Genomic DNA, 22,824 nt, shown 5'->3' on the forward strand with positions numbered 1-22,824 from the left:
AGGAAAGTCTTGTTTTAGTCGGGCCTGTCAACATTTATCTTGAAATGTTAGCTGCGAATAGTTGTAAAATCTGTCTCAATTTTAAATTATATCAGTATGGTTTTGTATGAACATTAATTGTTCTGAAAGAAGTTTAGGAATTATTCCAATAAGAATCCTTTTCATTCTTACTAACCAGGAATTACACTTGTTGATATAGAATTGGAAGTCGGAATCAGGTATATCTTAGCATAATTTAGCAACATTATGGTAATGTTGGTAGACAACATTTTCTAATTTTACTTTCAACATAGGCCCATCTATTGTAGTCTTAAACAACGTTACAGAATTTAAATTTAAATAAATGTAATTAATAAGATTGTTTGTTTGATAGTCTTATAACATTTGTAGCTTCAGTAAGTAACGTTTTTCTTTTCTTCTTTTTCTACAAATTGTATAATATATTTTAATATAATAAAACTCTACACTGTTAGTGGTCATATTCCATTTTCTACATTGCGGAGACATATTGCTGCAGGATGTATTAAATAAAACAATTATGCAACTAACTGTAATGTTGCAAACACTTATTATTTTCTCAGATTGTTCACAGGACAACAACGAGTTATACTTTGCGATACCTTTGGAAAAAGTGTCCAAAATTGAATTACTTTTCCTCTCTCATAAGCAGCAAGGACATGATGTCATTTACTTCTCATCAAACTACGAAATTGGAGAAAACTACATAAGTATTGAAAAAGTTATGGGAAATGATGTGTATAGACTTGATGTACGTGAAGGTAACTCAACAAATTCCCTGAATAATTTATTCCAGACGATCCACATCGAGTTTAAGAACAATATCACCTTGATTTCAGTTTTTTGTGAAGATGAAAAGGAGGTTTTTGAGTTTACATCGGTGCCCTATCGTTTCATATGGTATAGGAAGTTGGATTTAATTACCCAGTGTGATATAGGTATGTTATTGATCACCTGTGCAATAACCGAATACATTATAAAATGAATTCTGAGTTGTACAGTTCAGTTATTTGTATTTCAAGAGAGTTAATGGAAGTACCCATATCTTTCAATATTCAGTTGTTTTTCATTTGAAGACATGATATAACAAGTATTTCATAGTCTTTAAACACAATTTAAGAATAGCTTATACAGTATAGTAATATTAATCATAAACATTGTTTATGAAGAAATTATTTTTGAAGAATTAATGTATCCTTTAACTGATTTCAGACCTAACTAACGAGTGCAATACTTCAGGAAAACAAACAACTAACAACAAATGCGACAAAACAAGCAGTATTTGGTTTCGAGACGAAGATAATAATGTAATGCACTGTGCCCATTCTACATATCCGCATAATTGTTGCGAATATTTTAGAAGTGGAAAGTGTATTAATTCAACACAACACGACAATTATGGTGGTGTCAACAGTACGGAAGATTCATTCCAGACATATACTGAGATTGTGTACAGAACAGACACATGGTACCCTGAAAAGGAGGAAATTGATATTGAAAATACCACAAACGAAATTGCTTCTAAAAGTGATACAACAAGAATTCTTGACCATGATGTGAATGGTCTGTACCTAGTAGGGCTTACGACAAAGAGTGATGGCAACGCTATGTATACAGAAGAAGCATTTGCATATACCGTTATAAGCAATATTGAAGAAATAAGTGTCGTTGAGACAAAAGAGATAGGTTCTGAAGAAGATGAAAATATGTTAAGAGGTATAGGAGATACCGATAGCAGCATGACTAGTGGCAAAGACGTGATTGTAACGATACGAGACTGGAATGGGACGGAAGAAATTGTCCTGGACGGTGCTGATACTTTTAAGAAAGATGTATTTACTGAAGAAGTGGTGAGTGCTTCGAATCATGAGGTTAAAAATCTGAATGTTGATTTTGGCACCAACGGTGATGGTACTACTGCCATCGGAGGATCTATGACCAGTGGTACAGGTGACAATGTTGCGAATGAAGATGTCAATAATGTCGAAGTGGTTACAGTTACTGAAAAAGACGCTGCTACCAAAAGAGAGGCAAGTATCCACGAGTTTAATGAGACTAATGGAAAAGTTACGATGATGAGATATGATGAGATAGTTGTAACTGACATTATTACTAGTATTATAACAGGCAACGATGTTACAAATGGTGATGTTAATGTCTTTGACGTTACGAAAGAGGAAACTATAACTCAACAGGCAATTGCTAGTGATACAATGGGTATTTCTACAAAAAAGGTTACAACTGAACAAGCAATTGGTACCGATACAATGGTTATTTCCACAGACAACCAAGAATTTATTGAGTCTAATGGAACAGTTACAACTATATATGAGATAGTTGTAACTGACGAAGTTACAGTAAATGTCGCTGACATTATTAGTACTAGAAGAATAACAGGCAACGGTGTTACAAATGGTGTTGTCAATGTCTTTGGCGTTACGACAGAGGAGGTTACAACTGAATACGCAATTATTGCTACTGATACAATGGTTATTTCTACAGACAACCAGGGGTTTAATATTACTGATGGAAAAGGTACGACTACAGATGAGACAGTTGTAACTGCTGCTGACATTAATACTAGTATTATAACAGGCAATGGTATTGCAACTGGTGATATAAATGTCTTTGGCGTTACGAAAGAAAAGGCTACAACTGATCATGCCATTTCTACTGATACAATGGTTATTTCTGCAGATAATCAAGTGTTCAATGATACTTATGGAAAAGTTACCACTACAAATACATATATTGCTATTCATGCTACTCATTCTGATGAAGAACATGCTGTAAGCGGATATATAAATATTATTAATAGTTCTGATCAAAGTGTTTTCGATAAAACGTCAAATAAATTTAGTCTTAGGCCTACTGATGAAACTGTTACCAATTCTGACAAGAGTGTTAGCGGTAAAACTGGGAGTTTAGTTAACGCTACAGACACTATAGTTACTGCTGACGTAATACAGCAGACAATCAGTAGGGATAATATTCGCGTTACCAACGGTTATGTTTATTTTGGCGGCAAGGAAAGTTCAAGTACTATTCCGCCTGATATAAATGTTTATGAGGACAGCATTTCTACTACGACAGAAGAACACAGCTTCATAGATGGAAAATACACAAGTGAAAGTAGTGAACACACATCCAATGGGCCGGTGGATACTGGAGGCGTCCAAGAGTGGATAACACATGGAAATGTAGTGACGACCGACAACAATTTCAGCGTTACAGACAAAATGAAAACTGGTGAAAATACCCGTATGTCTAATTTTATAAGCGTTACCCATGTGATGGAAAATGCATATAAAAAGATTGGCATGGACACAGGTCTAGTAGTAACAATAGTGTTGATGAGTGCTATGAGTTTAACGTTGGTTATTGGATGCCTTTGCATTATAGTTGCTTTCATAGAGAGACCATCTAATAAAATACAAGATAAAGGAGAACCTTAAAAGTAAATCATTGACAGAATAGCTTCGCCTAAATATGATAGTATATATATATATATCAAGAGTCATATAAACATAAACAATACCTTTTTTATTCAATTATACCTTTATTAATAATTATCTGTCAAATACTTTACACGGAATTTTTACATGATTTTAACATGAATGTTAGGCACGTATGTTATGCCTATAGGCCTATTTATTAGATAGTTATAGATAAAACGGTTCAATTAATATAATTTAATATAATAATTGATATGAATAAATAATTTACAATTTATGTTATCAATCACAAGCAGCAACAATGTCAAAATCTAACAACCATCAGTTCAAACTGCTTTGTTGATCTTTCTGTTTGATCTGTCATATGTTTCATAAACACCATCGTCATCAATACGTCGTTGACCGTTAGTCCTATGTTTTGGTACGGATACATGATTAAAAACGGTTTTTGTAACATCGGTGGATGCGTAAGGAACTGTTGGTTCTTCTATCGGAACGTTTTGAGACCACTCTTTAGGTAATTGTACGTACATATAGCTCATATCCCGCGGTTGGATAGCAGGATATTTGTCTTCAATTCGTGGGGAATCAACTCTTTTACCATCTGAAATTGTATCAAATCAACTGGTATCATAACAATTCTGTTTTTATATTTAAATGTAGCAAGGCAGTGCTCCCCAGTGGCGGGTCTACGTGAAAAGCAAACTTTCCCCAGAACAGTCTTTATTCATTCAAGAGCTGGGGTTACCAAAAGGGCTTATCACCAAATTCAACCAGTCTATGATCTAATAATATGTACGTAAAACAATTTTATAAACAAAATACTTTTTTGAAATAATTATAGGGTTATATTTGTTAAAATTCTAAAGAAATTTCAAAATTAGAAAATAAACTAAAAACTACATTAAGGAATTAAAATTAATAATGTTAGTTGCTGTTAGGCCTACCTTGTGATTTGTGTATTCGAATTTCTTCTTTTCTAGCTGCCTGTTCTGTATCTACCTGATAATTTCCTAAAATTGACATCACAAAAAAAGCAAGAATTTTGTGAGAACAATGTTTAACACGATTCTATTTTGAGAACTGAGAGGGCGTGGTATAATCCTCTTGGACCACGCGGCTGCTCTCACGTCTCCAATAATCATTAATGAAGATTATTTTTAATCTCTCTTTTCATCATTTATCAGTTACTATCTGATAATATTTTCCATAACCGGCCTTTTTATATAAACCACAGTACTTATTATTGAGAATCGTAATTAATTCGAATTTAAACGATACCATGAATGTCCCAATGAACGGTAGGATGTCTGCGTATAATAGACCTAAACAGAAAGTGTGGGTTCGAATCATGTTTGGCCAGTGTATTATGGTTTAGAGTTTCTCTGTGCCTATCAAGTTTTTATATTATTATTAGGCCATCTCGGAAAAAAAAAACTACATTACATTACCCGGGGTTATGGAAGTTGAACACATTTGATTTATCAAATTATCATTTCTTTAGACCTATTTTTAATCAAAAGCAACATTGAGTTTACGATAGCTTTCGCTAGTCAATGTTTTGTGCATGCTTCATTGTGTGCAGTCTTCAATATAACCCCACTTAAAACGCAATTTTAGAATTGATACAAATAAATATAAGTGAGTGTGTAGCCTACCTGTCCGTTCTTTCTTTGGTAATTTTATTGGCATTTCTTTTTTTGGTAGCGGTGCTTCTGCTGCTTGTGTAATTGCATTTAACGATTTTAAGTTTCCACTTGAAAGAGATTTATTTGGAACTGTAAAATAATGATAAACAAATATTTGTCACTTGTAATTAAGTATATTTTCATGACGAGATTATGTCACACAAGCCTGTGATTCTTTTAAATCTATTTAAGGTCTATATATTCTATTTTATGTTATCTTTTTCTTTTTGGTTATAGAATGAACATTTCCAAAATTGAAAGTTTAATTACTAATAATAGCTTGACACAATATTGTCTTTAGAAAATGTGTAAATATTCAAATGCAATATGGATTGTTGTGGTCAATTTAGTTGTGTCGTGTACTATTAGAAAATAAAAATTATGAAAACATTATGACTACCTTGTCTTGCTTGAATTGGGCTTCTTATGACACCATCTATATAAGTCGGGTTACTCAAAACTCGTTTTACTAAAAAAAAACCAGTACATTAAATATTTTAAATTATCGAGTATATACATTTTCTCTACTATTTCCATGTTTGTTACAACATATATAACCTGTTCGTCATTACTATAGGAATATCAAGAACTATCATTATAGCTCGACGAAAGATGTTTTTCTGAAAGCTCCCGGCTGTCTTCTATGTTTTAGATTTTTCTTATAACTGTACTTATTTTGCATCTAATTAAATAACCTTCCTTCCCTTTTTTCAGTACTTTGCAGTTTAATTTATATAAACACAGCCATTCGTTTTTAAATAGAAGCTTCGTTTGTGCAAGAATTTTGCTTTGAAACAGGATGCATTTTTACGTTTTATTTTTGGTCCCTGGAAGTGATTGTGTAATAGTGTCGATATATAAATCGTTTTTCAAGCAGAGTATTTGCAAATAACAACATGTTAATATTATAAGCAAATGCTTAATCAATTTATATATATTAAGCGCAATACAATTGCCATGAACAATGATTTAAATCTCAGATATAGGTGAAATTGAATCTAAAAACCACATTCAAAGTACGATTCTGTTGGATTCATTATAATTATATTTATACTGAGAATATAATGTGTTTATCAGTTTTTACCTTTTGATTTCAATTCAACTGCAAACTCTTGATATTCACCAGATGGGAATGTAGAACTGCCTATCTGATCAATATCTATTGACAAAAATCATCGTTGAAAAACTAAATGATAAGATTATCTTGTTCTTACATCTTATTATGCTCCCCATAATATACACCATAAGTAGCTTATCTAAGAATTTTCACCGGGAGTACAAGGAAATATAAATATGTTCTCAATTCAATACAGATTCGGTATTATATTATATAAGTACTTTACTTAGTTTTTGTGTTTTAATTCTTAAGTGAACACGACAACTTGATTTGGCTGGTATCCGGTAATAGGCGTTGGTTTATATTTTGATATCTATTACCAGGGAAAGATATAAATAATCTTAGAAGAATTACCTTTGTTGGACTTGGATAGAACTTTTTGAACTTTATCATTTTGATGGCAGTGGCCATTTTGTTGGTGATCCAAAGGAATATTTGAATCTGAAAAATATGTTCATACATTAATAATATTTAATTGAAAGTAATATTAGAAATATTAATAATAATAATATTCGTATTATTCCTTTATAAACGTCCTTGGTCTGCCGAAGATATAAGTTTAAAGGTGTTAGTGTTAATATTTTTGAAGAAGTAACGCTGATGACATCATTCGAGCTTTAAATGGAATTTCTACCACTTTTTAAAATGCACTTTTTGCTTAACCGATTGTCAATGCCTTATTATTATTAAACATTAGAAATGTTAAACGGAATCTAAAATATGGCATAGATTATTATGAGTGAAGAAAATGTGAATACAAATATATTTCATCACCTCCACCAGCTTGATTTTCCTCTGGTTGAATAATTACAGTAGTGATCAGTCCTGATGTATTGTAGATAGCGTTATTGAATTCAAATTTCACTATCAAAAATAAAATACAATTCTAATTATTAATCAGTCCTATCTGAACTGCAATCATTAATTAACTAGTGTACTGTTGATATCTGAAGAAATTGAAATATCAAAGATATAATACATAAACTTGATTAGTTAGCAAACGACTTACTAGGCCAACTTATGCAGAATTTAGGAGGGTCAAACTGTTTTATTACTGAATGTATTTGGATTATGCAGCCTAATAACGGCGAACACACATTTTAGACAAAACTTCGTTACATTATTTTTTATTTCATTTAGGCATTGTATTCTTTAAAAACAATTTAAAAGTTAAAATTACATTAGTGCGAACAAAATGTAGTGAGACCAACATGGTAGATCAGAAAGATTCAAATATAAATAATAAAAAGATACAAATTGTTAAAAAAGTTCAAAGCAACTCCTATTTATCTGAATTACAATGTGTGTAATTGTTTGAGATGTAAGCATAACGGTAATGATGTGGTGAATACTAAGAATCATTGGAATAAGAATTAAGTTTACCTTTACTTGAAACAGGTTGTGGTTCCGGTCGTGCATGATTAGCTACTAGAAACAAAGAGGGCGATATTTATAAAACTGTTAGAACAACAACATCTTTAACAAACAGATTTCCACCAGTGGTGGCGCTAGAATAAAACAATACCCTACTGAGTGTACCCATGGATAATGCATTCCTTAATCCATGGTGTACCCATCAAGCATTTTCGCCTTAAAGCGACTAAAACTACACTTAATATGTCTAATATCAACGGAGCTCCCCGCGTTCGACAAATTTTGGCGCCACCACTGTAACACAAAAATACCCAGGAAGCTGCAAAGTTGAATGTACAATGATGTGTTATGGGAGACATAGCAATAGCATAAGTACACACCTTCTGTTTGTGGTGGGAGTGGTGTATCCTCTTCAACAGTTAAGTTAAATTCGGCGCTATGAAGACATAAAAGTCAATAGATTAATAACATTACTTACCACTAGGATGTAAAGCAACGACGTAAACGCAACGTAAGCGAGTTGACCAATCACAAGCGTTGTATTATTCTAACTTTCGCTTGTCATTAAGCTTGGTTCCCACTAGCGACGCAACGTAACGCAATCTACGCAACGTAAGAAAATGCCCTTCCAATAATTGTGTTTGCCCCCGCCTGCGTGAAATCAAACCTGCGATGTTTGCAGCACTATTGAGTCGTCGGTTCCCACTTGTGATTACGCAATACAACACTTTGCGTCGATACGTCGCTGCGTTACGTTGCGTTGCGTTCTAGTGGGAACCACGCATAGTCAACACGCTTGCGTTGCGTTACGTCCTTACGTTTTGTCTCCAGTGAGAACCAAGCTTTAGGGTCAACGTAACGTTTAAAGTGCAAATTAACTTGCTGTCATTATACTTAGTGTCATACGAAATAGGTGGAAGAACGACATGATATTAAAATAGAGGGACTCGTGTAATTGTGTACAAGAAAAAAAGTTACTCCTGATTCCCAATAAAAACTTAAAACTTACTCGTAATTGCCATTGTCCAGAGTGTGTTTACGTCGTTTATGATGACTAACGCAACACACAGTCAACGTAAGAAAAGCCGAGAAGATTGCTACCCCAGTGAGGGCGTACGCCACATGCAATAACATGGAACTTTTAGCAAACTGGTCTATTTCGTGTGTTGAATTGTCAGAAGAAAATCCATTATTCCGAGCTTTGTAAATTGGAGTTAACCGTCGATTCGGAGGATCTGTCTGCGAGTCTAAGCTTGGATCATCCCGGATATCTAGGTGATAAAAGCAGTTTTATGATCATGTAAATAAAGCAATTCAAATCCATTTTGTTCAATCGTTATTTCTCGTGCTTTGTGATTTAGACTAATTAACTTAAATACCACAACATAAAATGAGGTAGTCATGTCAACCAATAGTACACTTGATTTGGTTTAATAACAAAAAGTACATAGGCAAGTATAAAGTAACTTCCCATACTAATTATTCCTATCACATCATTAATTCTGGTTTATTTTTATTGTTAATTAGTACGTTATTTGCTATCTTTTCTTCATTGTTTATATTCTCCATTATTCAAGTTATCTAAATATTGATTTTCTAAAATACATGTTAAAATTATTGGTTGTTTAATAAATATTTGATAATTTTGTTTGATTTAATCAAAATCACTTTGCTTTTGGTTAAAAAACAACCAGTTTACAAAACCACCAACAAACTGATTAAGACACATACCTTGTGTTGTGTTTTCACATATCAACAGAGGTTGAATTCCAGAGCTGTAAACGAATTTTGAACAACTTTCTTCTTCAAAGAAATAGAATCGATATGATTCGTAGCCACTTTCCTTTAACACAGTTTCCATAAATGAATGATCACTATCATCAGCAAATTTTGGCAAGAAAAGTGTAAAATTTGTGCAAAGAGAGTCGAGCTCATAACACTCGTTGATTGGCAAGTTCTGTATTGGCGAAGTCTCACTTGACCCAGAGGCTGAAATGTAGAGTATCATATGACAATTTTTCTCATTTAGGCTAGGCCTAATTGTTTTTGTTTTTTTTTAAGTTCAATATTCCTAATTAATAATATTATTTCGGGTGGGATTTTTTTCTCGATAATTTGCATTAAAAACTATAAAACCAATGTCTCGAACAGAGTTGTAGTTGGTGTTATAATAATGCCCAGTTATATTAGACCAGATAGATTCAGGGTTTCAAGTAACCCTTTACGGTAATAATAATAATAATAGAATTAAACTATGTCAACAATGAATTACAAATAATAATTCGTACTGTAAAACATGAGGAAGATACATGTGTTCTTATTTTAACCAATAAATATAAGTCGATGCTATTGTAATATATAAGGTTTCTCAAAATATTGTGCAACAAACCTTTGGTGAAGCAAGGTAAATTATTATTATGTTTCCATTCTCCTGAATCATTCTGTGTGTATATAACGTACTTCTTACACCTATGAAATATAACAACAAAGACATATCACATACACACGCACACACCCTGATTATTAAACCACAATTACTGCAATTATCCGATATAAGGCGATCGCTGATGGGAGTTTCAACTTAACGAGTGGGCACCAGAGATCAGACAAGTTTAGTTCTGTCGTGATTTAATTGTGAGACATTGAAGAAAACGTGTTCTACTCCTGTTTTTTTTTAAAGAAATATATTCAATAACATTATTTATAATATCACAGAAGTTTAGCTTCAAGACTGAATTTCAAGTTAATATTGGTAAAAACATATATATATTTTGGCACATATGGCGTTTCATACGTATAATACTTTAGCTCGAAATTCCATTTTTTATTTTCCAGACAAAATAGAAACTTCGAATGGCCAGGTGGATTAACATAAAACAAAGAAACAACAAAATTAATACAGATATGAAAATAAATACCTTGATTTATCATCGTCATCATCTTCATCGAGAGCTTGACAAAACGTTCCTCCTTTCATATTCATGCTGACATAGACCACAACCATTAACAGCCAAAGATGAGATATCTCCAGCCATGAATGGTTAAAAACCTGAAAAGAATAAAACAAAAATGTTGTATAGCGTTATCAATGAGGTGAAGATTGGCCACTTTCCAATTATATTATGAAAAATGATAACAATTACATATTATTTTTTGGTAAACAGAAAGATAAACATAAAATGCTTACAGAGAAATAAAATACATAGAAGTAAAACGAAAATAATTATATAACCCTCACTTTCCCCCCACCCATAAAAATGAAGATATTTTAGAATCTAAAATAGTAACAACTTTTTTTAAAAGATGAATATCATAATATGTTTGAAATTGTTTGTTTGTGGCGATACTAAAAATATGTTGGATTGATTGCCCGTTTGATATTATTTGAATGTGGTCAGGCCTACATATGAATTATTACCTACCCAGTAAAAATAATATGTTAAGCAGGAATTTAATACAATAATTTCCTTGTTGACGTACCTAATTCCATATCCCATGACCACGTACAAGGTTGTATTCCTTGAAAGACCCCGGTAACCTATTTCACTTAAATCATCATCTTGTGCCGTTAGTTGCATTAACTATTTCAAATATTATTTCTTATTGAACGCATTACACATTGTTAAGTTTATTATACATACATTATATGTATACTTATAGCATGGAATAAAAAGAAATTATTATTTACTCCATGCTTATAGGCCTATTTTCCAAAATGTATAGCCTGGCATATATGATAAGTGGAAAAGATTAATCGAACGACAATTTGATAATTATCGAATACTAACCCTTAGTCTGATTACTATTAAAGTTGTATAAGCACATTTTATTTATACACATATTGATAGGCCTATACTAAAAAAACTAAACTAAAATGTAACCTAAACTGAATCATTATAACATTTCAAAGGCATTCCAACGTTTGTGTCCCGGTTTGTGTGACTGATTATTAAATAGGCCTATACTTTTTTTCACTGTCCTGAAGATCGTTACGTAACTAAAGAAGTGACGTAACACAATTATTACGTTACCCAAACGTTACTACATATTAGAGTACAATTTCAATATGGCAATTATCTATATTAGAACGCACGCCATAGAACATCTTACGATTAACTACCACAGAGTTATACAACAACTGTTTATTTTTGTAATCCAAGCCATGACTGTGGTAAGCAGTGGTAAACTTGGGGCAGTCTCAGCAATGTGAGAAGGCCTAAATATTTATACCATCCGTAGTCCAGTCAGTCCCATGTCTTATTATATACAATAGTCATGCCATATTACTAAAGTGATTATAAAATCAAGATCAACTTACCCCCATGATGTCTATACTAATCTTGTCTTTAGGATGATATCTAATCTTGTATTAACCGCTCGCGAGGAGTACACGAGGATAAGTTTAAGAAATTGTCCGTTGCCGTCAGATCCAAACAAAACAATGCTTCCTGGTTTTGAGCCAATGCCAGCGAATAATATGGCAGATATTACACCTCCGCTAATAACGTAACCGGAACATATTTATTTAAGAAAACAAAAAAAACTAAACAAAGAATAATTATTATTATGAAATATATCAGCAGACGATTTTTAGTTTAAACAGTTTTTATAATCAATCCTTTAACCGCTATTTTTTGAACGAGCAAATAAAGTCTTAGATTATTGAGAAGTTCAAAAATAAATATTAGGCCTAGGCCTAATTAAATTGATGGTTGGAAACTAAAGCTAATAAGCCCTCAATCAAAAGAAAGTAGACCCTTTAATTATGAATATCATCTCGGTAGTACTTCAAGGACAAAACAAAATGATATGGTTCACTGGAGTAAGCCACTCGAACAGGAACTAAAGTTATTCTTTATGATTTCCTTTTATAGCATTAAGGTCAGGTCGTCTCAAATATTGCATACCCAAGTGTACCTAATAAATACCACCATAAGGAAATGGCATCATTGGTTTCTATATATAATATTAATAATAACTCATGTTGGTAATTTCACAGTTTTCTCCAGTCACTTTTTTGTCGATTTGTTGATATTCAGATTCCTATGTGTAAAAGTGTATCAATTAGGGTTTTTATTCCGATTTTTTGAAAGAAAAAAATAATAATTTCACGGCAATTTCATAATAATTATTATTACGCGAATCATCAATTCACAGTTTGACCCGATGTTTGTTTTTTTATGGCAGAGAACCTTTTCTAAAGAAATTTCACCAGTTTGTAATTCAGAATCTCAGGATAATTTGTGTTTTATATGTTGAAAGTTACAGTAGGTAAAATATTCTTAATTTTTTCAGAAAATATAAAATATATAAAATTCACGTGTTACTTGTTTGGATATTGATTTATTTTATGATCGTTTAAATGTATTTAAGGATAAAATTGTTAAATCTCTATAATGTTCCGATCTTTGTTTATGTTATTGTTGCATATTTGAATGTATTATTATTATGTTTAGATTCAACCTGTTAGTGGCGGTTTCATCGCTGTTGGTTGTCAACTGAATAAAAAAAAAAGAAAAAGAATGTATAATATCTCAGCACTTTTCCCCCATAAATATTAATGTGGGATCATAATAATTAAAAATTTGGTGGCGCTATATATGATTGTCTGCACATGCTCTAAACGTGTTTAGTTTTCATTGGTTCAATTCACGTGTTTATGAACAACACGACGCTTTAGCAGAGATCGAATTTTGTTAGGCCTGGGCTGAAAGGATTAAAATTACTCATTTAAGTAATCTTTAAAGTACTCAGCTATGGTAGTGGTAACAAGAAGCCATAACCTTGTGTTTTTACTGTTAATCGGGTTTACTCTCGTAGTAAATCGATGCACTTGCAGTTTACAAGGAATGACACTTACCCCAGACGACGAGGATGATGATGATGAAGACGATGATGAAGACTTCCCAACCTCAGGCAAACTTTCGTTCAAGACGCCGGACCTGGATGACGAACATGCTCATTCACAACACATGCCAGATGCACTTAAATGTGACGCATGTAGACTTCTAACTTTTAGGGTAGGTTACACTTCTTATTCCTGGTCAGGTGTGGGCTATATTCCTATCGGACTGACTGAGGATCGAGAACTAGCTAGACTAGGCCTAGGCCTACTAGGCATAAACAAGCTCCTAAACTAAGAGTAAAGTGGGCTTAGCCCTACTATAATACTAAATAGGCATTTTATTTATTTATACTTATTTATAGACCTATTGGAGATATTTTTAGAATTTTAGTTGAGGTGGCATGGACATGGTTTAAATTAGTGTGTATTTAGGCCTACATACATTTTACTTTATAAACATTTTAACATGTTCCAGTATCTGTGCCTAAAAAAAAGTAACATTTACATCAATCCTAGTCAATCGATCAAGCATTTTTTTTATATATAGTTTGTTGGACGTTTGACTTATAAAAAACAAAACCCCATTAAAACCAAAATACAAAACCAGCTGTTTGTGAAGTTCCTCACCTATCAGTGTATTGTTTCCAATTAACAACTTCACACATTATTGAAATTTTTAATCTATTGATTTTTAAAACAATGTACTACAATAATTTCCGAGTGATCATACAAAAGTAAATGTGTGAATATATCTGTTTGTGCAAAATTTATATTAATAATTCTCACTGTTTTAAATTTTCATCTGAAACAATAAAAACAGGGTATTAAAATATAATCATCTATACCATGGAGGCCTGTACTGTACTGAATAAAGTATAGATTTTATAAACTTTAACTTATAAAAATTAACTTTTCTCTGCAATAAAAAAAATACATATTGAATTATTTTTTCTCTATTATTATCATCAAAAAATATATTTTTTTTCTCGTACACTTTTTAGATGCAAGAAAAGTTTGATATAGCAAATAAGAAACGTCCATCACTTAAGAAGAATCTACCTGAATCTGAAATACTCGACCTTTTTGAAGATGTCTGCGGAAGTCAATTTGACAAGTAAGCATCCATTTCAAGACGGCAACACAGAGAAATCTAAAACCAGTTTACCAGCAACTTAAAATAATTGTCACTAACCCTTATTAATACACATTCTCCCATCACTTTTATAGTAATAATAATACACAAGATAAACAAAACAAAATAATGCATGTAAGGTTTGATTTAGTAGGCCTATAATAATTACTGGGCTAGTACAATACTGTCCAGGTGCCTTGTGAGTTAGCAACCAGTGGCCGTATTCACCATTCACACTTAGGCTAAGGGAAACACTTACCCTCTTTTTATTCTATTTTTTGTAAAGAATACGTCAATTCAGCATTTGTGCTGCCTTTGTATTTATATATTGTTATTGTTTTATTTATTGAATAAAGATACCGAGATATAAATTTAACAAAATCTCCTTCTAAATGAATAGACAATTTAAGGGAAATACTATATTTATTGAGTTAAGTGAAATACCTAATATTTAAGGGAAATATATCACTTAAGTGTGATTGGTGAATATGGCCACAGGCTCATATATCAATCAAAGACCTTCGGAAGAAGAAAGTCTCTCTGGACATCCTTTCGCAACTCTTCTCTGTCTTTAGGCTTTCTCTTCATCTTCTCCTTCTTTGGAATACTGCCTAACGATCCTTAAGGATCAAAACAAGCAGCAACATCTGCCCATACCTTCTTCCACTCTTAATTTAGCTGCATCCATGTGTTTGTTTTGTTGGTTCTTATTACAGTGTTGGAGTGAAAGAGATCAAGGGGATACCCAGGCTGTCTGGACCAGGTCTTGAAACAGCTGATGTGCCAGGAGTGATGGCTGGTGGCGGAAAATGGCCTGGAAGGTATTTTTGCTTTAAATATTATTGACCTTTATGGATTGTTGGGTCATGTTTTCTAACCCGATGTAAACATTGTACTGATTGACAGAAAAATATTAATAAGAATATTATTTGAAAAAATTTTTGCCATGTGATGTTCTTGGCTAAATTGCTTAATTTGGAGTCATAATTAAATGATGATTGGGTAAAGATTTAAGCCCAAATATGCAAACAAAAAAATTATAATAATTTTATGTCACCAAATAACTAGCAGCTACTGTACGAAAAAGTATAAAATAATTATACATGTTATGTCATAAAAATTATATAATTATGCAAGGTTTGTTTGTATTGTGACATCATTTAGTTATATTAATAGGTGGTCATATTCTGATGATTTTGTTTACGTTCAGATTAATGCAACTGTGTGATACATATGTTGGTGAACTGGGCGAGGAAGAGATCTATGAGGCTTACAAGGAAGGCAAACTACAAGAGTTTGTATGTAGACAACCTGGACAAGATTGCTACAATTATAAAGAACCAACTAAGAAAAGTAAAAAAAAGAAAAATAAGAAACAAAAATCTAAAGAAGAACTATAAAATTTAGGTTATCTTTTTATCTCCTGAAATATAAGTTTTTACTACTTTATTATATACATTTTAATGCATTACATTTTAAATGTTCTTTCTTCATTTATTGCTGGTTTCTGTTGTCATAAGAACAACGTTATTCTACAAGATATTTTAATGATATATGCTTTTGTATTTGTGTATAATTAATTGTTATATATAAGTATGCCTACGTGAGGTGGACATTTTTGGCCAATTTTATTATTTAACTTCAGTGAAAGTGAAAAAAACCGTTCTCGGACAAACTGTTTCAGCCCTTAAAATCATTCATTTTTTATTTTGGTATACTGATAAAATAATATTTATATATTTAGTGTTTATAATATACTTTAACATTCCATATTATTATCGTACAACATTTATAGCTTGCATTTTTATTATTAGAGTATATAGTCCTACTATAAAAAAAACGTTATATTATGATTTTCATTTCAATACACGAAAATATAACGAAATATCATTTTCATAGACTATGAATTTTCAAACTAAGCACTACTGGTATTTGACATTTTTATTAGAATTCAACAAATTAATTTGAAAATTATATCAATTTTCATAAAATAGACTCGGTGGTATATGCATAGGCCTACAATACTTGTTACAAGCTTCTCAGCGCAAGTATTGAGCTTGGACGTAAGCACGGCGTAACGTAACGCAAGCGAATTGACCAATAACAACCATGGAGGAAATATATTTTGTTATGTTTTATCCATGGTGCAACTGTAGGAAAGATAAGATATTTGTATATTGTCGGGAAAAACTTACGATCTAAAACTTATTAGTTAGCTCTGCACATCTAGGCCTATAATGCCTACTACTGTATAATAATTGTATTCAGGTGCATGTTATAATCGTGTATTTTAGGGTGTGTTACAGATGCAACGATGTACATATGGATTACAATGTTTCATTGTTTGGTGTCCATAATGCTTCACTGTTTTGTATTTTGAAATACAGCGTTGAATCAGGAAATACTTAGAATAATTAGAACATATTATAATTCTTTAGAACTGAAAATAAATAAACTAAAAGTGTACGAAGATAAAATAACAAAATGTATAAAAGGAAAAAAGTATTTATATGCGTTTTGTTTTATGGTTATATTGTAATAGTAATGAATAAAACGGTATGCAACTATGGTATGGTGAACATTGTAATCGTTTTGCTGATTATTTTATTTCGTGGCCCTAGTAATGGTTATGTTTAGGTCTTTTTATAAGCAATCTTCGTTAGGCCAGTCCATGAATGAAAATAATCGATTCATTCGCTCCCGCCCAGCATTAGTGCATGTAATATTATAGCTAATTATAATGATATATCATTTATTTTTTCTTCTCTACTACTGTAGTTAGTAGTGACGAGTCCCGGATGCGCTGCATGCGAACGAAATGCATGTGGTATTACATTTAATCTTAATTGTCCTAAACGTAAAAACGAATTGTCCGAAACGTAAAAACAAATTGTCCTAAATGTAAAAACAAATTGTCCAACGTAAAAACAAATGGCCCTAAACATCAAAAGAGTCTGACATGTCACATACTGGATTCCATCTTCTTGTCGAATTAGTGATCTGTATTGATATTTCGTTGGTCGTTGAATTAGTTTCAATCGTACAGGAAGAGTGAAATTGTAATTTTGCTCTTCCCTGGTTGTTTAGGCCTATTATAGGCCTATTTTTACGTACCGTACGATTAAATATATCTTGTAAACATTAAATGATACTACAGATAAGTTTGTTTGAGTGAACAAGGATCGCATAAGCACATTTTTAATTCTTTATGCCAAAAGTTAAAGCAAACTTAACTTAAAACCAGACCTTATTCGGGGACTGAGCAAGCAGAGTTTGCTTAACTATGACACGCAAAAGAGCTTATTGATAATCTCGTTTTTGTCAGAGTTTATAATGACGGTTTCAATGTTTTACGAATAAATTACATACATATTACATCTTGAATTAATAAATAATAACGTTTAGCGTACAAATATTAGTGATGCACAAGGAAACTAAAATATACCCAACATACTTGGGAAATTGCAATTTTGGCGTGTCATAAACTTTACTTGACTTGTCTCCTAGCAACTAAAGCCAGTATTGTTGTTTTTGTGTACACATCACATTCCCCCACACGGTGTGCGGCACACACAACACAGCATCTTGACTTGAGAAGGACTTTCTTGTTTATTATGATTTTGACATATTGATAATCGTTTGGAGAACATAATAATACACGTTGCTAAAGTAAAGAAACAATCGTAAGTAAAAGTAAGCCATAATAGATACATTACAGGCTAGGCACTGTATATAGTGTAGGCCTAGTAGGCCTCTATGTGTAGAATGTTTTGCTTGTATTGTGTCCAACACCACCGCGAGGAGGGCTGTACTTAATATCTAGCTAGGACTAGGAGTGGTGGTAGCCTAGATTGATTACTAATTAGGCATATGCAATAGCCTGTCTATCGTCAGATATAGCACCCCTCCTTTATTATTAATTAGATTAGGTCAGGTACCTAGCCTAGTTAGAGAGGCCCTACATAGGCCTAGGCCTGTAGTACTAGCTAGTAGGCTAGTATAGTTTGTGATGTAAGTGCACATTTACTAACTAACTTAGGGTAGGCCTAGTAGGGCCTACAGTATTCATTATTTGAAGTTGATTAACATGTTTATTTTATTTCAGGAACAGGGGTAGGCCTAAGGCTAAGTAGAATTGAACAATATGGCTGGAAAAACGGATATGGAAAGACTTGGTCTCTTTCAAGAGATGGGATACACAACAATAGGAGATCGATATGTTGGAGGAGGAAATAGTAAGTGTAATAATATATATATTTTTTAATGCAAATATTAAATTTATTTTTTATAGATTTTAACTTTTTCAATAACAATACAGAAACCATTATTAATATGTAACAGACATTCAGTTTCAAGTCTCAACCATTTTTAAATATGTCTTATTTTGCAGCATTCTTTTTGCTTGTGCTGTCCAAAAATGTATTTGTTACAGTATTATAAATTTGTCTTTTATTTATTTAGTATTAAACGTTATATAATTTTAATCATCTGTGACCTTTTTTTGTTTTGTTTGATAGAAGCATTTAATGTTTCTGCGCATAAGAACAAACAAATGTTACCCGGAGGATCAAAGACTAGATCGTCAAACCAGGTGGGCTATTTTGATTCCAAGTTTAACCGTGTGTTAGAAGGAGAAGCGTACAGTGATCCAGTAAAGCGGCGACGGCAAGAAAGGATACAAAATTCAAAGAAAAACATTGGAAAAGCATTTCTGCCCAGCAATGGTGATAAAAAACCGTGAGTGCTTTGTTGCTTAAATAATTATGGTATTCTGTAACAATTTAGGTCCAAAATACAAACATGAGCAATCTGGTCATTTAATAGCTAACTCCTATTGTATACCGTACATGATCAGTAAATGAGTTTTAAGAGTTTAAAAAAAGATCTATAAAATTATTTTTATTTATAAACATATTTCATTTTCTTTTACAGATCTGGAAATGGAAATCATTATGGTACATTTTCTGGTCCGGTATCAGCTTTTAGTCCGGTTAAGAAAGGTGGGAAGCAATATAAATCACCAGGAAAGAATGTTATTACCAACCCAGGAAAAATAGGAACTGGCTATGGGTATGTTATAATTACTGTTAGATGCAAATGAAAAATATGAGTTAATTTTGTTTTATTCTTTGTTAGTAAAATGTATAAAATATTAACAATAGTAATATTTACATATTGTACAACATGTATACAGTTCAATAATTTAGATGTTATTTTGTGCAGTTTTGTAGGTCTAACACTTGGCAAAGGTTACACATATTCTTCAAATCATTATGACAAAGGAAAAGAATTAAGAGTGGTAAGTAAGACATCAATAATTCATTTTTCTATTCTATTGGTCAGATGTTTTGCTTAAAAGCGTAACAAAATCTACTTAGCTTTTGGCAGTCAGGCAATATCACAATTGACCAAAGTTGATATTTGTTTTGTGTCTTATTCATTTTTTAGCAAATATGTTTACCTTTATACCCTGATTGTATTTGCATTTCAGAAGGAATTAGGTGAGCACAAAAAGGCAATGAAAGGAGGATCATTCAAGTTAAATATGCACCCTAAGTCTTATTTTGATGGTAATCCATATGTAAATGATAGGCCTCTTCCACCTGTTAAAAAACAACCAAGTGTCAAAAAGGACTTTAAACCATTTAAACCAAGTTCACCTGCAAAAAAGGTAGAATTTTATTTTTACTTTTAAAAGTTTACACATAACACGATGTATACTTAAATGAGTATTTTTGGTTACGAACCTACTGAAAATAAATATTTCAATACGTTGTTATTTTGTTAGGCTATTGAATGCAAAAAAAGTTAATACAATTTGCCATAAAATATTCTGTAATTGAATTAAGTCATATAAATGTATTACTATTAGTGAAACTTTTTTTTACTGAAATTATTTTAGATTGCTGGATCAAAAGCAGGGACCTTTGACCCTTACCCCTCGCATTCGGAGGATCCATACAGGGTAAAGGTTATAAAGAAAGGACCACCATCAATGAACAGCAGTGGGAAAATATTCATGCCATCACCAGGACCAAAAAGTGCCCCAACAAACTCAATTGTCACACAAAATGTTATTAGGTAAGTGGAATGGTGTAGTACCAACAAAATAAACTATTACAATAAAAACTAAATTTAAAAAATGAATTACGAATAACCAAAATGGTACAGTACCAAAAATGTGACTGCATTATCTTGATCAAGACACAGTTTTGCACTGATTACTAGCTGCATTATGGGAGTATGTTTATGTATGTAATGATATTCAGCGCTTAGAGGTTTCCAACATTAGGCGCTATATAAATCCAGGATATCATTATTATTAATAATATCTTCATTGGTTGTATAAAATATATCTCAAATTTAATTTTTTTTTTCTTGCAGACGAATAAATCGTAACAACTTTATGGTTGCACAATCATCTTATTCTTAATAAGGACAGAACAAATTGAAGTTATAGATTATTTGATAGCCATTAACTACTGTACCAAAAATTAATAAAAACCAAAGCTCCTAAATGGATTATTAATTATGAAAACCACCTGTAAACTATGAACATTTCTGTATATTTTTATATTGTGTGTGTATTGTACTATTTGAAGTAATAAAGATGTTAAATAAGTTAATATTTTGATAATAATATATCCTCATGGATCCTTAAAGTTTGCTGAGAGTTTTAGGATATGACTGCTAGAACGGTAGCCATTTCATCGAACCGTTATTGTTTATAGTGTTTCATAGTGTCAGTGTTGATGAAACACAACAATACTTTGCGATCAGACTTTCTTCAACAATATATGTTGATTATCTAAATCCAACCCCTTGTTACTTTTGACTTGTCATATGTCGTTTTTCAGTCTGATATAAAATATATATATATATATATATGTGTTAATATTCAGATCAATGTACAGTAGTACTAAAAATATAGCCAATAACTATTAAATTATTTAAGTCTGTAGCAAAGGATCTTCCATAATACCGTTTTCCAGATAACTTCTTAACATGCAATGTGATTTCAAATCACACTTAAAGCCCCATAGAACAAATTTAAAATGAAACTTTATCCATTTTATATACATAAATGTAAATAAATCTTGGCGCGGCCAACTGCATGACTCTTGCAATAAAATCCATGTGCTTCATCTAAAATGTTTTAAATAAAGCCGCATTATATATAAACTACTAATAAAATAACTAATTTTTGTATTTTCTTCTATGAATCTGTTATTATGTCAGATGTAATTATGCAAACTTATTGTAATTGCTTGTTTCACATACATTTTAACATTGAATGTCTTCAGTATAGGATCATATATATTTTATATATAAATTAATATTGTGAATTTTACTCTTAATGGAACCCATTTGCTTATTTTGTGCTGTAATAAATATACACTATTTGTTTATAGCATATGCATTAGTTTAGGAACTTGTTGTCCACATTGTGTAAATTAATGGTAACAAAATATGTGAGATACACCGATTTTAATAAATTATACTAAGTAAAACTGTAATTTTTTTATCAACTATCTCATTACTGTAAGGTTGTTCAATTTTCTTCTATTTACTGTTTTATTCTTTGTACTGTTTACTTGTGTTCATGTAATTGTTGCTGTTCGTTTCCACACCAAAACAAATGTTATAGAACAAAGGGAATATGCAAACAAAATATTCATTAATATCTTTGAAATATGATTAAATTTATTTTAATATAAGGAACCATAAATTCAAATAAATAACAAGTTTTCTTGGAATGGAAAAAAAGCAAAATATACACTCTTTTAATTAAATGTGCAATAAAAGAAATATATTTTATAGAAAATACAAAATTGTGAAAACCTAACCACCGTGATGTAAGAATTCAATGTTGTTCAGAAAATATTTATTTTTACAAAGGACACTTTAGTTTAATTTCTCTATGGTATTACCAACATATTCTTTATTAATATTTAATATCTTAAATTCATTCTAAATCTATTTTTTATGACATTCTTATTTTTATTTGTAGAAGAACAATATTTAACTAATAATAATAATACATTTTAATTTACTACAGTATTAGATTATGTCTAAAGTTTACTATTCAGTATTTTTAAAGGAATAAATAAAATATAATTTTAATTGCTTATTTTAGAATAATTATGTACAGCACATGCAATTTAGTTTTTTAAACTATGAAATTCAAAATCTAT

General features: G+C 31.5%; 3 protein-coding genes across 4 annotated transcripts; 2 read left to right on the forward strand and 1 right to left on the reverse strand.

Moving 5' to 3' along the window:
• Positions 1–3,581: 3,581 nt before the first annotated feature.
• On the reverse strand, positions 3,582–12,126 carry LOC144844681 (uncharacterized). Of its 2 annotated transcripts, none has more exons than XM_078701706.1 (14): positions 11,971–12,126; positions 10,571–10,701; positions 10,042–10,121; positions 9,384–9,641; positions 8,662–8,923; positions 8,033–8,088; positions 7,662–7,703; positions 7,053–7,142; positions 6,633–6,719; positions 6,246–6,320; positions 5,562–5,630; positions 5,132–5,251; positions 4,421–4,486; positions 3,582–4,077 (listed from the first exon to the last, which is right to left on the reverse strand). In XM_078701706.1, the coding sequence occupies exons 1-14, from the start codon at positions 11,974–11,976 to the stop codon at positions 3,800–3,802; spliced, it is 1,620 nt and encodes a 539-aa protein (XP_078557832.1). In that variant the 5' UTR covers positions 11,977–12,126; the 3' UTR covers positions 3,582–3,799. The 2 variants fall into 2 exon arrangements, with proteins under 2 accessions (XP_078557832.1, XP_078557830.1); XM_078701704.1 differs by having other exon boundaries at positions 7,662–7,706.
• Positions 12,127–13,306: 1,180 nt separating this feature from the next.
• On the forward strand, positions 13,307–17,194 carry LOC144844677 (marginal zone B- and B1-cell-specific protein-like). The gene is made up of 4 exons (XM_078701700.1): positions 13,307–13,672; positions 14,499–14,611; positions 15,346–15,450; positions 15,840–17,194. Exons 1-4 carry the CDS (start codon positions 13,409–13,411, stop codon positions 16,027–16,029), a joined length of 672 nt encoding a protein of 223 aa, XP_078557826.1. The 5' UTR covers positions 13,307–13,408; the 3' UTR covers positions 16,030–17,194.
• Positions 17,195–18,188: 994 nt separating this feature from the next.
• LOC144844542 (cilia-and flagella-associated protein 96-like) lies at positions 18,189–22,195 on the forward strand. The gene is made up of 8 exons (XM_078701497.1): positions 18,189–18,312; positions 18,735–18,864; positions 19,147–19,366; positions 19,562–19,699; positions 19,853–19,928; positions 20,121–20,300; positions 20,532–20,710; positions 21,014–22,195. The coding sequence occupies exons 2-8, from the start codon at positions 18,774–18,776 to the stop codon at positions 21,060–21,062; spliced, it is 933 nt and encodes a 310-aa protein (XP_078557623.1). The 5' UTR covers positions 18,189–18,312; positions 18,735–18,773; the 3' UTR covers positions 21,063–22,195.
• Positions 22,196–22,824: the final 629 nt, after the last annotated feature.

The sequence above is a fragment of the Antedon bifida genome, chromosome 6, assembly GCF_963402885.1.
Source record: "Antedon bifida chromosome 6, ecAntBifi1.1, whole genome shotgun sequence".
Lineage (NCBI taxonomy): Eukaryota > Metazoa > Echinodermata > Crinoidea > Comatulida > Antedonidae > Antedon > Antedon bifida.